The 16,515-nt window shown below is 50.1% G+C and overlaps 1 protein-coding gene across 2 annotated transcripts in view; it reads left to right on the top strand.

Moving 5' to 3' along the window:
• The window catches only part of frg1 (FSHD region gene 1), a 40,065-nt gene extending 37,274 nt beyond the window's left edge, over positions 1-2,791 (top strand). For both annotated transcript variants that reach the window (XM_070869636.1, XM_070869644.1), the window contains exons 7-9: positions 110-201; positions 1,989-2,099; positions 2,215-2,791. In XM_070869636.1, the coding sequence (XP_070725737.1) occupies positions 110-201; positions 1,989-2,099; positions 2,215-2,251 (240 nt within the window). In that variant the 3' untranslated portion in view covers positions 2,252-2,791. The remainder of the gene's footprint in view (positions 1-109; positions 202-1,988; positions 2,100-2,214) is intronic.
• The last annotated feature ends 13,724 nt before the right edge of the window (positions 2,792-16,515 follow it).

The following is a 16,515-nucleotide window of genomic DNA, read 5'->3' on the forward strand; positions in this document are numbered from 1 at the left end:
TCCCTCTCTATGCTAAATGTATATAGATTAGCCGGGTCTGACTAGGTACATTTTTACACTTTATTTGCATTTTTTTACATTTTTAAACTTACATTTTTGTTTTAAACAGATCCGTTCCTGTGCTGACATTGTAATAAAGACAAAAGATGAGCTTATAGATGAAGACAAGGGTAATGTGAAGCAGTGTGAAATCAACTATGTGTAAGTACAACTATTTTGGTTGTACCTGTAAATCAAATGCCCCCTTATTAAAGGGGCACTAAAACCGACAATTTAAACAAATTAACTTTTAACAATAATGGTTCAAATTAAAATTTGGTTGCCGGGGGTGATGATGCACTCCGGTCTCTCCAGTGCCCATCTCTCGCAGAAGGCCGAGAGAGTATGTATAAGTACATAGAAACATAGAAAATAGGTGCAGGAGTTGGCCATTCGGCCCTTCGAGCCTGCACCACCATTCAATGAGTTCATGGCTGAACATGCAACTTCAGTACCCCATTCCTGCTTTCTCGCCATACCCCTTGATCCCCCTAGTAGTAAGGACTACATCTAACTCCTGTACAACAGTTCTGAGCAGGATTGAGCTACACCACAGAATAGAATTTACATATTTATACTTTTTTAAATTTACTACGGGTAGAGAGAATGGATAGCTGCAGAATGATAACGACCTTTCATCACCAAATCAAGGTTCATATCCTGCTCAAAGATGAAATGAGTACTTATTTTCCTTGGTGCCTGGTACCTAATGAAAATTATTTGGGATCGTTTTTACAGTTTCTTATGAAACAGTCCACAGTACAAAATTGTTTCCAATCTTTCTCTGGTCGATCAGGTGAACAGTCAGGTTTTATTCTTGTTCCTTGTAGCGTTATTTTTTTAGAAATGAGTGGCTTGCTAGGCCATTTTAGAGGGCAGTTAAGAGTCAACCACATTGCTGTGGGTCTAGAGTCACATATAGGCCAGACCCGGTAAAGATGGCAGATTTCCTTCCCTAAGTGATATTAGTGAACCAAATGCGTTTTTAACGACAATCCGATAGTTTCACTAGCTTTTTATTACAGATTTTTTTATTTAATTAAATTTAAATTCCACAGCTGCTGTGATGGGATTTGAACTTGCGTCTCTGGATCATAAGTCCAGGCTTCTGGATTTCTAGTCCTGTAACTTAACCACGATGTTACCATTCCCGTTTCTAAAGTAAATAGTCCCAGTTCCAGTTTTCTAAGCCAATTCTGTGTGTTCAGTTCTGGGCATCGCACTTTAGGAAGGATGTGAAGGCTTTAGAGAGGGTGCAGAAAAGATTTACAAGAATGGTTCCAGGGATGAGGGACTTTAGTTACATGGATAGATTGGAGAAGCTGGGGTTGTTCTCCTTAGGCCAGAGAAGAGTGAGAGGAGATTTGATAGAGGTGTTCAAAATCATGAGCGGTCTGGACAGAGTAGACGGTGAGAAACTATTCCTATTGGCAGAAGGGTCGAGAACCAAAGGATCTACGGTGATTGGCAAAAGAACCAAAGGCGATATGAGGAAAAACTTTTTTTACACAGCAAGTGGTTAGGATCTGGTATGAACTGCCTGAAAGGGTGGTGGAGGCAAATTCAATCATGGCTTTCAAAGGAGTTAGATAAATACCTGAGGAAAAACATTTGCAAGGCTACAGGGAAAGGGCAGGAGAGTGGGACTAGCTGAAGTGTTCTTGCAAAGAGCCGAATGGCTTCCTTCTGTGCTATGATGAGCCTCCCCTGATAACTGTCAATACACAAATCAAAATTAGATTGATTTATCATGTTTGGTTTCATGGTGAATTCAGTGTATTGCAAAAAAAAAGTTGAAGTATAAAAATTGAAACTTGATCCAGAGTTGTAAGACTTGGAAAAAGTGTATGAGATCTAGTTTTTGAATGTACCATCGCATTGTGCTGCTGTTTATTATTGTGCTAAAGGCTTATTTCAGGTTCCCATTGTATTTCATTCTTCCGTTGCAGAAAGAAATTCCAGAGTTTTCAAGATCAAAAACTTAGAGTAAATGTAGAGGACAGTAAAATGCTGAAAAAAGCCAGGCAAGAAGGTACTTTCCATGAGGCCTTGCTTGACAGGTATGTGCTTGAGTTTTTAAATTTAGCAATTAGTAAGAAGGCTTTAAATTTTAAATTCTTCACACATTTTTATCTTTACGCATTCATAATGAAATTTCTGTGTTTTGCTCTGCAGGCGATCCAAAATGAAAGCTGACCGATATTGCAAATGAAGCAACGGATATGTTTTATTACCTTGATATTTTCACTGGATGTGTGACTATCTTTTTGTCTACAAGACTACTTGCATTCATACAGAACTGGCAGTGCTGTACAACCAGCAGGAATATGTGTAATGTAAACCTATTTTATAAATTACCATTTTACTTTTGTAGGTTGTACTATGTTGGTAGCCTTGAATGGTTACTGGTTATTGTTGTAGATTAATCCTATTGTAAGAATGAACTGCATATGTGTTGCATTCCACTTCATTGTAGTGACCGAGTGTACTGCATTCCAACAAAACTTTTATACTGGCAGATACGTCAAGGAAGGGAAGAGTGAAAGGCAAGCTCAAACACAGACTCTTTGTCAGAGTTATATAAACTGTACTGTTCTGTACACAGCATTTATAATATCTTAATTAGTTCCATTATTCCCTTATTTCATACTTGCTAAATCACAATCCATGCTGTTATCCTGTCAGTGATTTAAGTCTTCAATTTGGGATACGGACAAACCACCAAATGTCAAAAACCTCAGTGTATTAAACATGTATAACATTAAAATATGTATAAAATTAACATTAAGCTTCTGCTATTCTGATTTGTTTTTAGTTTTAGGCTGCAAGGAGAAAATTGAGTACAAACCTAGCAAGCATGTGTCTCAAGATAAATGATAGATTAACAGAGTTATGGTTTGATCTATTCTCTTCTCAAAAGATAATGTGCTCATATTTGTTTTATTTATGCCATATAGAATAGCACACGCAGTTGCATTCCTAATGCATTTTTTCAATGAGAGTGCAAGTCAAGTGTAATCACCTGCTTGGCAAATGAAGGAAACCAAACATTTAATGAATCCTGTTCCTCTAATTTTGCTGTACTAAAATAACCTTGTAAAGGGTTACAGTTCAGATCTTTGATATGAGAAATGGGTGGACATTGGATGAAGCTCTAAAGAGGGAAGGTGAATAGCCAGATCAAATAAAACAATTTTTCACAAAGGTTGGTGAATGTTTGGAATAGACTGCCCAGTGAGACGATCTAGGCTGATAACATCAGTAATTCCAAGAGGGAGTTTGTACAGGCATTTGGTTAAATCAGTTGAGGGATATAAGCAGTGAATTATGTGACCAGTCAGATGGACCTACGTGGTCTTTTTCTGTCCTGTACATTCCTATGTTCCTAATCTGGGCTAGATTGTGGAGGTATACAAAAAATGTACCAAGTCTACACATTAGAGCTTAAAAAGCTGACAGTTGTATAAACTGGCAGTTCAGCTTCTTTCTACCCCTCCCATTGATTGACTACAAGAGACTTTCAGTCCCTCTACAAACTTCCAACACTCAGTCACCAGTAGTGATATTTTGAGTATCACATGATCTGATTGCAATCAGGAAGCCATTCATTACTTACAGAGATCATTTCATCTTTAACCAGAATATTCTATAACTGAAGAAAATCGCTAACCACATTTTCTAACCAGAATATCCCATAATATGGTTGGAATAAATACCTTTTTTTTTAAATTCTAGAATATTAGCTGTGCCATGTTTTGGGATTGTTTGACAATTTTTCCACAGAAAGGACCTGGGGAAAAAAATTACTTCTAACTGTTGGGCTTTAAAAGCAAAGTGTATTCACACCCGTTTTTTAAAAGGGGCATTGAGATAATAGGTGGTTAAAGTGCTCATGGGCCAAGTTTGGATTTTTTCCCCCCCAGAGACTAATTTTTTTTTTCATTCTCTGGATCCAGGCATCGCTGACAAGGAAGGTATTTATTGCCTTTCCCTCGTTGCCTTGAGAAGATGATGATGGGCCGCCTTTTTGAACTGCTGCAGTTAGTGTGGTGAAGGTACTCCACAATTCTATTTTGTAGGGAGCTCCAGGATTTTGGCAGGGACTATGAACTAACTAGCAATATATGTCAAGCAAAGGGGAATTTGGAGGTGATGGTGTTCCCATGTACCTACTGCCCTTGTCCTAGGTGGTGGAGACTGTGAGTTTGAGAGATTCTGCTGAAGAAGCCATGTTGACTTGCTGCAGTGCATCCGGTGGTAGGAAGAGTGATTGTTTTAGTGCAGAGGTTTTCAACTGGGGGTCCGTGGCCTCTTGAGAATCCACAAGAAAAATACACCATCGTGTAAAGGTGGGATTGAGCTGAGCAAACTGGAGACTTCAGCCCCACTTCGCTCCGAACGACTGCGAGGCCGGCCCCTGCTCGCTGAGAAGGAAGAGAGACGGCGGTTGCTGAGCGCAGATCCCCTGGCTTGAGCCCTCCATCCTCCACTCTTCTCTTGCCAGGTATGTACGTCAGTTCCATTTCAGATTTGATTTTTTTTCTCCTATTTTTGTTGTTTCTGCAGCAAGTCAACATGGCTTCTTCAGCAGAATCTCCCAAACCCACGGTCTCCACCTCCTAGAAGGACAAGGGCAGTAGGTACATGGGAACACCATCACCTCCAAATTCCCCTTTGCTTAATATATATTGCTAGTTAGTTCATAGTCCCTGTCAAAATCCTAGAGCTCCCTACATAATAGTATTGTGGAGTACCTTCACCACAATAACTGCAGCAGTTAGTTTGTTGTTTTTTGGTCACGATTGTCAATCAAATGAAGAAGGGCAAGGAAATAGGCAGCAGCTGCAAGAAGGAAAGGAGTTGCTGGAGTCAAACTATTAGGATTGACACTTATTACCAGCAAAACTGAAATAGTTTCCAAACTCACAAAAATATTCTAAACGTTTTCCCCCATTTTCTCTCCTGCTGTCTTCAGAGTGTTGACTCGCACAGTAGTATAGTTACAAGGATGCTGGCTGCCCTTTGGAACCTAACCTCATTCATTCTTAACACTCAAGGTATAGCCTCGCAGGTGAACAGTCTTGCTCTACCAAGGTGGGCATCACAGGCAGACCTGATTGTACACGCCCAATGTTGGCCTCCAGCTTTTCTTTTCAAGCTTCTAGGATTGACCCGGATTCACAAGGAATAAAATATTAATCTGGATACTGCTGCAATCAAATTTGGAAGAAAAATCATATGGGCCTTAAACAAAAATAGTTTTTTCATTTTCATTGTACATGTTTGTTTATTAGTTATGAAAATATTGAAGATGGTGCTGGGGCAGGGGAAGGCTGTTTGATTGACAATCAAGCAGAGAACCAGGACCGGCTGTTGTACTGGAAACAGTCGATGAGGGAGTCGGGGGTTGTGGGGGAAAGGTGATTGGGGCTTTTGTGGAGAGTGGGATGGGTGTGGGGACCAGTATATTCTGCAGTGCCAGGATAGCAGAAGTAACATGGTGAGTGGGAGCGGCGCTGAGAGAATTGTTATACAGAAAAAATACTTGTTATAGGTGTGCTATGCATTAATGCTTGGGGGTCACCAGACACCAGAGGTGTAAGGGGTTTTCACAGGGTTGTTGTGCCTTGGGTGTCTCTCTCTGGGCTTCTGCCCTCACAGCTTATGCCTGGCCTGTGAGGTACCGAGTGCTGCAAGAGCACCCCTGGAGAGACTGTGTCCACAGCTTATGAAGGGGGTTTTGAGACTCGTGCGTCCCCACAGCTTATGCCTAGCCTGTGAGGCACCTGTGAGTGTCAAACACTCCTAACCCCTTCTTCCCTAGCCTGTGACACACAGTTGAGCGTTTTCGAGGTGCTCCTAGCTTCCCTTACACGGTTCTGACATAAGACTCACGATCAGGAGATGTAATACAATAGAACTGAGACAAGGTGATTCCAAGAGGAACTTTAGGCTTCCAATTTATTTGACAAGGTGTAACTCAACAGCAATACACCAACAAAACAATCCCCCTAAATCCCACTAAAACGGACCCAACGAAAATCTTTACACCAGTTTAGCAGTACAATGCCCAACCTCCCACCTTTTCCTGGCCTAACTGAGTTGGGAGTTCTGGGGACCAGAGGTTATACTCACTACTGTGCCTTCCGCAGTCTGGTGGTTTGTTTCTTCTATCTTCGGTGTCTTCGGACACTGGTTTTCCTTCAGTGTCGAGAGGCTTACTGGTTGTGGTTGTTGGATGACGAGGGCAGGGAAAATCATCACTTCTTTTTCACTATGTCAGAAACCCCTTTTTTATAGCCAGATTATCCAGTCCGCCTCTCCTGCTGAAGTCGATTCTTCTCATTGGTGGACTTTTTGATTTTGAAAAATGCAGCAGTTTTTGATTGGGGTTTTTTTTTCCACTGATAACCTACTCAAGGTTTGAGTGGGTGTTGATTGCATTGGCCTCCTGTAGCCATTGTGCTAGTCTGGCCTGAGCCAGATATTTCTATGCCTGATGAAAAAGGTGTTGGAATATGTATGTGGCATTGTTTAAATGCTAATGTTTTCAAGGGGCAAGTTTCGAGGGTATACAGTTCCCAGACAATTTGATTAGTTCCAATGTCCAAACTGGCCCTTTTGATATTGACCCCACCCCTTTTCTTGCAGACCCAACATACACCTTTTAAAAATCCCAAATTCGATTAAAGTTCGTAGTTTCTTCCATGTGCACTTTAGGATTTCAAACTTTCTGGTAGATAGTTCCAAATTAAATTCCCTTTCCTATGAGTCCAAACACTGGGGGGGGGGGTCTCCATGAATGCACCCCCTTTTATCCCCTGCAGGCCTCGTCTGCCCCTATAAAATTCATTTGTGTCCCAAAGTTTCCTTCCATCGGTTTCAATTCACAGCACAGACTGATCCCACAGCCCTTTTCCTTCTGGGTAAAATGAGGGGGTTTTCGTCCTCCCCTACAGAGGGCACCATGGTTGGAGATCATCGGGCTATACGCATGTGGCATGTGTGCTTGGTCATCTGTGTGTAAGCTGGGTGTCTTTGTCACGCTGGCACACTTGGGCTGGAATAAGGATGGATCAGGCTGCACCTGAGTGAGTTTACAGTAACCAGACTCTTGTGTCAATACAAGGTGGTCCGTGAAATTATGTAGGGGGGGCTCAGAAGCAAAAAAGGTTCAGAATCCCTGGGTTAGTGGAAGAGGTGCCGATCAAGCAGACTGTTTTTTCCTGGATGGTGTTGAGCTGATTAAGTAAGTGTTGTTGCCAATCATAAACTAATTCTATTCATTAGACATATAAGAAAGTTTCCAACCAGCAATGATCAAGCATCTATTTTTTTTTAATTGCTCAAATAATGTTTTCACATTGGTTTTAGCTACCATTTTCCTTTTTCGTGAAAGTCAGTGTATATAACTGATATTTATAACAAACAAAAAAAATTACATATCTTAATAAAAAAATTACTAAGCCTTCAGGACATCCCAAAGCACTTTTCAACCGATAGAATATTTATGAATTGCAATCACCACTTGTATGTAGGCAAATGAAGCAGCCAACTTGTGCAGACAGACTCAATAAACAGCAATCAGATGAATGACAAGCTAATCTGGTTTGGTGATGTGAGTTGAGGGATAAATGTTAGCCAGGACACCAGGAAAACAGCTTTCTCTTTAAAGATGTGTCATGGGATCTTTTACATCTACTTGAACAGCCAGGTTTAATAGAATCATTGGAAAGGTAACATCTTCAACAATGCAGCCCTCCCTTCGTGCTACACTGAAATGTTAGTCTAGGTTATATTCTGTGAGGCTTGAAGCCACAACCTTCGAACCCAGAGGCAACAGTGCTGCCACTGAACCAAACTGACATTTGGAAACCATTCACCGGCAGCTAGCCACCACGTTTGAACTGGAGGCCTGAGCTCTTGAACCTGACCCATAGAAGAAATTGAAAAGCACAATGCCAAATAATAACTGCTGCAATTATTAATGCTTCCTGAGGATGCTGTATTAACAATGTACGGACGAACATAAGAACATAAGAATTAGGAACAGGAGTAGGCCATCTAGCCCCTCGAGCCTGCTCCGCCATTCAACAAGATCATGGCTGATCTGGCCGTGGACTCAGCTCCACTTACCCACCTGCTCCCCCTAACCCTTAATTCCCTTATTGGTTAAAAAAATATCTATCTGTGATTTGAATACATTCAATGAGCTAGCCTCAACTGCTTCCTTGGGCAGAGAATTCCACAGATTCACAACCCTCTGGGAGAAGAAATTCCTTCTCAACTCAGTTTTAAATTGGCTCCCCCGTATTTTGAGGCTGTGCCCCCTAATTCTAGTCTCCCCGACTAATGGAAACAACCTCTCTGCCTCTATCTTGTCTATCCCTTTCATTATTTTAAATGTTTCTATAAGAGCCCCCCTCATCCTTCTGGACTCCAACAAGTAAAGACCCAGTCTGCTCAATCTATCATCATAAGGTAACCCTCTCATCTCCAGAATCAGTCTAGTGAATCGTCTCTGTACCCCCTCCAAAGCTAGTTAATCCTTCCTTAAGTACGGTGACCAAAACTGCACGCAGTACTCCAGGTGCGGCCTCACTAATACCCTATACAGTTGCAGAAGGACCTCCCTGCTTTTGTACTCCATCCCTCTCGCAATGAAGGCCAACATTCCATTTGCCTTCCTAATTACCTGCTACACCTGCAAACTATCCTTCTGCGACAAGGACCAATTGTGGAGCAGTGGAGGCGTGTCCTGCACAGTTGGAGCTGAGCTGCAGTGAGAGGAGCAGCTATCAACCTTAGCTCCTGTTTGGAAGGCCTGGAGAGCCCTGAGAACAGCCCAGGAAGAGAAGGAAGGAAGGGGCTTCACCACCAACTTTCACCCAGAGGGAGAGTAGGAAGGCAGAGAACTTTCAACAACTTTTTACCATTTCTGCAAAGAGTTGGAGAGAGGGGGAAAGACCAAAACAACATCCAGTGTGGAAGGAGGGTGACTCTACATCTTCTACAGGTGGGTGTGGGTGCATTTCCCAAAAAGACTTTGTTGTATCGGTGGGGGGAGGAAAGAAGACCACTGAGGGCCGGAACATCGCGGGGGGTATGTGTGTGTGGAAGTGTGTGTGGGGGCCTTGCTTACGACTAGGCCCCCCCAACAATTGAACCCCCCCCCCCCCAATTGCCGAGCCTGGGATAGCTGGAGCTACCAGGCTGAAGATTTTATTTACCACTTACTTAACATCATTAGGAGTGTGTGCCTGGTGGCTCTAGCTGCCCCAGGTGAAGACATCTTCTCCCCACACCTGAAGACCATCCCAAAGACTATTTTGTGTTTTACCATCTGGGGATTGCACCCACCCACAACTGCGAGGGGAGACCTGCCCTCGCAGTTCCCCCCCACCTTCCCACCCCCCTCTCTCTCTGAGACCCCTTCCTCCCAAACTAATTTGTAAAAAATATAAAACAATTGAGACAACTGAGCAGAGGGAGCAAGGCCCCTCCCCAATTGCCAACTAGGGGAGAGGTGTGCCTCGTTAAAAGCTCCTCTGCTCAGTCTAATCAAACGAGGCCTAATTAAGACCATTAAGGCCTGTGACTTTGGGGTGGGTGTAGCCCTTAAAGGGACCCCGTGATGGCGACCCCATCCACGCCGGTGGCAGGGCCAGCGAAGACATATGCACAGGTGGCAACCGCTTCCACGGCACCTCCTGCGCCACCCGCTGCCCTGCCACCATTCAGACTTATAACAAAGAAACACGGGGTCAAGGGCTACACTCACCCCACAATGAGCATCGAGGAGTGCGTGCGGGCGATGGCTGGGGTAGTCGGCCCCTCGGCCATTGTCGCAGCCTCCAAGATGTCTGGGAAGGCCGTGTTCTTCCTGGGGTCGGAGCGGGCGGTGTCCCTGGCCCTTGAAAAGGGGCTCACGGTGGGCGGGACGGTCCTGCCGGTGGACCCTCTCGAGGCCACTACGCAGAGGGTCATCGTGTCAAACGTCCCGCCCTTTGTTCCCGCTGAGCTCCTCCTCCCTCACCTACACCAACTGGGGGAGGTAAGGTCGGGGATCAACCCCATACCGCTCGGTCCGCCGCCAGCTCTTTGTCCGGCTGGCGCGGGAGGACACGACGGAGGGATCATTTAATGTGGTGCACGAGGGGACTGCCTACCGCGTCTTCTGGACGTCGGACGGCGTGCGGTGCCATGCCTGTAGGGAGGTGGGGCATGTTCGTAAGAACTGCCCCGCCTCCAAGGCCGCCAAACCACCGAAGGCGGCCAAGCTGGCGCCGCCGCCACCCCTCCCCCTAGTTGCGTCCGCGTGCCGGGAGCTGTAGGTGCGTGGGCATCGTCGGGGGCCTTTGTTTTCACGGCCTCCGGCGGGGGGGAGGGAGAGCGTCCGACCGGAAAGAAGGCGCGGAACAAGGTGAAACATCTAGAGGCGGGTCCCCTCAGTGCGCCGGAAAGATTGACCACCGCGCTCAGCCCAACCCAGTCACCAGCGAGCGCGGGGTGCCCTGAGCCCGTGCCCGAGCCCTTGACCAATACCGCAGAGGGGCTCGGGCGAGGGCAAGAAAAGGAAAAGGTGGGGGCGGAGCGGGAGGCCTCGGCAGACATGGAGGTCTCCCTGCCTCAGCGCACCCCCAGCAACAAAAGGAGGCGCCGCTCCGATGAGGCGGAGGGGGAACAACATCCCTCCGCGGAGGAGTCGGTGCCCGCCGCGTGTCCCGCGTCCCCCACCAGCAGCGCCGTAGGCGGGAGGAGTCTGTCCCCGGGGAGGGTGAGACAGTCGAGGCTGCCCAGCCTCTGCCTCCCGGGGATGGAGTGGAAGATCTGCCTGTCGTGGGGGGCGTGTGGACCGCGGAGGAATGCATTGCCGCCGGGCCGGGCGTCCCGGGGACTGAGGCGGGCGGGGCCGAAAAGGCCGAACCTGAGCCCGCCCAGCCAATACCCAACTTCCCCCGGGAGTTGCTCGACCCGGCAGAAACAAAATATATTGATTTTAATGAAACTGTAGATGCTGGGCCGGGGGGTGGCAGCGGGGAGGGGGAGGAACACCCACCCTCGCCCCTTACTTTGGAGCTGGAGCACTTGGGGAGCCTGGGGATTTCCTATGGCCGGGTCTCTCCTTGTTCCCCGGTTCCTGGGGCGGAGGGGGAACCCCTTCCACTGTCATTTCCCGACCCAGCACCATTTTTAAAAGAGCCCAGTGGGGACTCCTCTGCCGACGATCCTGGGGGTGGGATCGGGGCAGAGCCAGGGCCGGTTGGAGCGGCCGGTTCATTTGCCGTACCTTGTGCGGTCGATGGGCCGGCTGCTGGCGGCCACCTCCCGGAGGAGGACGGGGACTCGGTGGGGGACGCGGGAGAAAATCTAGAGACCACCGCCAGCGAGGCGGTGGATCTGCTCGCGGCCGCCGCCGAGACCATCCTCATTCCTGCAAAGGAACTCCGGGACTTTTTGGCCCAGAGCCGGGGTCGCTGCAACCAAGCCCGACTGGCCCTGGAAAAATGGTCCGAGCCAGAGCTGATCAAGGGGTCCGTCCGCGCCGCCGTCAAAACCTTGGCCGCGGGCGGGCCCTTGACAAAGGCGCAACACCTTGAGCTGCGCGAGCTCGAGGGACTCCTCGCTGGGCTGCGGAGGGAGTGGAGTTCAACAAAAGACTCCGCTCCCTCCCCCACAATAGGTTAAGGTAGAGGTTGCACTCTGCTTTTGCCATGAAGATAACCATAGCCAGCCTCAACATCAACGGCGGCAGAGGGGCACGCCGTAGATTTGACAATTTTTCGCTCCTGCGGGAGGGGAAATATGCGGTGTGCTTCCTGCAAGAAACCCACACCGTTCCGGGAGACGAAGCCACGTGGCTCCTGGAATGGCAAGGAGAGGTCCGCATGAGCCACCTCACCGCCATTTCTAGTGGGGTGGCCATCTTGCTGGGCCCGCATTTTCAGCCGGAGATCTTGGGGGTCGAGGAGCCCGTGCCAGGCCGCTTGCTGCACGCAACGGTTCGCCTGGGGGACGTGCCGCTCCATCTCGTGAACGTGTACGCCCCTCAGCCTGGCCCGCAGCAACCGCGCTTCTTTGAAGAGGTATCCGCTCGTCTTGGCTCCGTCGACGTCGGCGACTGCATTGTCCTCGGGGGGGATTTTAACTGCACCCTCGAGGCGAGGGACCGCTCCGGTGCCCCGCAGTGCATGACGGCGATGGAGAAGTTGAGGGACCTGGTTGGGTCCTTCGACTTGGTGGACGTCTGGCGAAATCTCCACCCCGACTCCAGCGCCTTTACTTGGGTGAGGCCTGGAGTAGGATGGTCTAGAGTCGACCGCCTTTACGTGTCTCGGGCGTACGTTTCCTGCGTCCCGGCGGCCTCCATGCGGCCGGTGCCGTGTTCGGACCACCACCTGGTGTGGGCGGAGCTCGCTTCGCGCGAGGACGGGGGTCCGCGTACTGGCACTTTAACAACCGGCTGCTGGAGGACGTGCGGTTCCAGGACTCGTTCCGTCGATTCTGGTCCGACTGGAGAAGGAAGCAGGGGGGCTTCCCCTCCTTGAGGCTATGGTGGGACATGGGCAAGGCTCACGTCCGCATCTTCTGTCAAGAGTACGCGAGGGGGTCGACCAAGAGGCGGGCGGCCTAGAAAGAGAGGTGCTCGACCTGGAAGCCCGTCCCGGTCAAGTCGTCCAGGACCCGGCCCTGCGGACGGTATACGAAGCGAAGAAGGCCGCGCTGAAGGACCTGCAGCTCGTCGGGTCCCGAGGCGCGTTCGTGAGGTCGCGGATCCGGTTCCTGCGGGATCTGGACCGCGGCTCCCCCTTCTTCTACTCGCTGGAAAAAAGGCAGAGTGTCCGTAAGCAGCTCTTGACGCTGCTGGCCGACGACGGCTCTCTCGTCTCGGATCCGGAGGGAGTCAACAACAGGGCCCGTGAATATTACGGGGCTCTGTTCTCTCCGGGTCCGTCCAGCGAGGAAGCGCGTAGAGTTTTGTGGGAGGACCTGCCGAAGGTCAGCCCGGAGGGCGCCGAAAATCTGGAAGCTCCGCTAAGCCTGGCGGAGCTGACCGGTGCCCTCGACCGGCTCTCGAGGGGAAAATCCCCGGGGCTGGACGGGCTGACCGTGGAGTTCCACAGGGCGTTCTGGGACGTCCTGGGGAGCGACTACGCGCGGGTCCTGGGGGAAAGTCTGGCGACCGGGGAGATGCCCCTCTCTTGGCGCAGGGCAGTCATCGTCCTGCTGCCTAAGAAGGGCGATCTCCGCCTCCTTAAGAACTGGCGCCCGGTCTCCCTCCTCAGCACGGACTACAAAATCTTCGCCAGGGCGATGTCTGCTCACCTTGGTGCCGTGCTGGACCACATGATCCACCCCGACCAGTCCTACACGGTCCCGGGCCGGACAATCCACGATAACGTCCATCTGGTCCGGGACCTCATCCATTGTTCCCAGGAGGCTGGTCTGTCAGTTGCCTTCCTATCCCTCGACCAAGAGAAGGCGTTCGACAGGGTGGATCACGACTATCTGCTCGGAACTCTGCGCGCTTTCGGGTTCGGGACGCATTTCGTCGCCCGGATCCGACTTTTGTACGCCGCCGCGGAGTGTCTGATTAAGGTTAACGGGTCCTTGACGGCGCCCCTTCGCTTTAGGAGAGGGGTGCGCCAGGGATGCCCCATGTCCGGCCAGTTATACGCCGTTTGCGTGGAGCCTTTCCTGCGCCTCTTGCGGACGAGGTTGACGGGACTGGCTCTGCAAGGGCCGGGCGTGGAGGTCGTCCTCTCGGCTTACGCCGATGACGTGCTCCTCGCGGTAGAGGATCCCGCTGACCTGCGGAGGATGCGTGAGTGCCAGGAGATTTACTCGACCGCGTCCTCCGCCAGGATCAACTGGGAGAAATATTCCGGACTCCTGGTGGGTCAGTGGCGGGTGGACTCCCTGCCGGAGGAGCTCAGGCCTTTTGCCTGGAGCACGACCCATCTCCTCTGTCTGGGAGTCTACCTTAGCCCCGACGAGGGAGCCTGGCCGGCGAACTGGCAGGAGCTGGAGGCCAAGGTCGCCGCTCGCCTAGGGCGCTGGACAGGACTGCTCCGATGCTGTCCTACAGGGATCGAGCGCTAGTCATAAACCAGCTGGTGGCCGCAATGTTGTGGTACCGGCTGGTCACTTTGACCCCTCCCCCTGCGTTTGTCGCCAAGATACAGAAGAAGCTGGTGGACTTCTTCTGGAACAACAGGAAGCACTGGGTCTCTGCCGCGGTCCTGAGTCTCCCGCTTGAGGAGGGCGGTCAGTGTGCGTCAGCGCCCAGCTCGCGACTTTCCGTCTTCAGACCCTGCAGAGATACCTTTACGTCGAGCCCCCTCCTAGGTGGTGTGCTCTGGCGACGTATTTCTTCCGCCAGCAGCGCGACCTCAATTACGACACGCAGCTCCTGTTTGTGAACTTGGGGGGTGCCAGGACCGCCCTCCGGGAGCTGCCTGTCTTTTATAAGGAACTCATCAGGGTCTGGAACAAAGTCTCCACCAAGCGCAGCTCTCCGCCGGCTGGAGTGGTGGCCGTCCTGCAGGAACCGCTGCTCGGGAATCCGTACCTCCACGACCGAGGTTTTATGTGGCGGTCGGAAGAGAGGGCTGTGGCTGGTGAGGTGACCAGGGTCAGGGACCTGCTCGATGGCGGAGGAGCGGGCTGGATGGCGCCAGACACGCTGGCGCGGCGCCTAAATTCTGCCAACGTCCGCCACGCGGCCGATGCCATCGAGTCGTTAAAAACAGCTCTGGGCCCTGACTCCGTTAGGTGCATCGAGGAGGCTCAAGCAAGTGGGGAGATCCCGTCCGAACTGACCCCCGTCCGGACGGAATTCCTCATCGGCGCCAAACCCCGGAACCTCCCTCGGGGGCCGGCGCCTCACAACTTGAGCCGCCTCGGGGAAATCCCCTCCGTGCCTTGCAGTTCCGCGCGGAGGGGTTTCCTGTACGGGCTGCTCCTGCACACTCTCAACTTTGCCATCCTCGCCGGCCGTCCGGACACGCCATGGCGTACCATCTTGCCGTCCGGAAGAGGCGGGGGTCCCCGATGGAGGGCACTCTACGCAGGGGTCCTCCCACTATTCATCGGGGACTTGGCCTGGAGGGTGGTGCACGGAGCAGTGCCGTGCAACAAATTTTTAAGCCGGTTCACGGACTCCCAGGCCGCCTGCAATTTCTGCGGTCTGGAAGAGTCCGTGTTCCATGTTTTTATGGAATGCACAAGGTTGCAGCTCCTGGTTTATTATTTGAAGGGGCTGCTCCTGAAATTCTGGCTGCACTTCAGTCCCACTCTCCTGATCTTTGGGCATCCTGTGCGGAGGGGAACGGGTAGGTCCGAAGGCCTCCTCGTAGGACTGCTCCTGGGCACGGCCAAGGGTGCCATCAGCCGGTCCAGGCAGCGGGCGGTCGAGGGGGTCGTTCAACCTGACTGCCTGCCTCTCTTCCGCTCTTACATCCGGTCCAGGGTGTCCTTGGAGATGGAGCACGCGGTGTCCACCGGTACGCTCGCGGCCTTCCGCGAGAGGTGGGCACCGGAGGGACTGGAGTGCATCATCACGCCCGGCAACCAAATTTTAATTTGATTTTACGTTTTAAAGTTTAATTTGTTTTTAATTGCCGGTGCTTTTAGTGTCCCCCTCCCCTTTTATAGGGGGCACTTGGAAAAATGTGATTTTAGCGCCCAAAAAAAAAACCGAAAAAAAAGAAAAAAAAACCACAAAAAAAAAGGAAAAAAAAAGGGGCCTTGAAAATGTCTGCCGTGTCACCCAGGCGGGTGGCATGGTTTAATGTTTATGTTTTTTTTTTCAGGTAAACTCAAAAGAGTTTCATGCACAAGGACCCCCAGGTCCCTCTGCACCGCAGCATGTTGTAATTTCTCCCCATTCAAATAATATTCCCTTCTACTGTGTTTTTTTCCCAAGATGGATGACCTCACATTTTCCGACATTGTATTCCATCTGCCAAACCTTAGCCCATTCGCTTAACCTATCTAAATCTCTTTGCAGCCTCTTTGTGTCCTCTACACAACCCGCTTTCCCACTAATCTTTGTGTCATCTGCAAATTTTGTTACACTATACTCTGTCCACTCTTCCAGGTCATCTATGTATATTGTAAACAGTTGTGGTCCCAGCACCGATCCCTGTGGAATACCACTAACCATCGATTTCCAACCCGAAAAGGACCCATTTATCCCGACTCTCTGCTTTCTGTGAGCCAGCCAATTCTCTATCCATGCTAATACATTTCCTCTGACTCCGCGTACCTTTATCTTCTGCAGTAACCTTTTGTGTGGCACCTTATCGAATGCCTTTTGGAAATCTAAATACACCACATCCATCGGTACACCTCTATCCACCATGCTCGTTATATCCTCAAAGAATTCCAGTAAATTAGTTAAACATGATTTCCCCTTCATGAATCCATGTTGCGTCTGCTTGATTGCACTATTCCTATCTAGATGTCCTGCTA

The sequence above is a fragment of the Pristiophorus japonicus genome, chromosome 2 (genome assembly GCF_044704955.1).
Source record: "Pristiophorus japonicus isolate sPriJap1 chromosome 2, sPriJap1.hap1, whole genome shotgun sequence".
NCBI classification, from domain to species: domain Eukaryota; kingdom Metazoa; phylum Chordata; class Chondrichthyes; family Pristiophoridae; genus Pristiophorus; species Pristiophorus japonicus.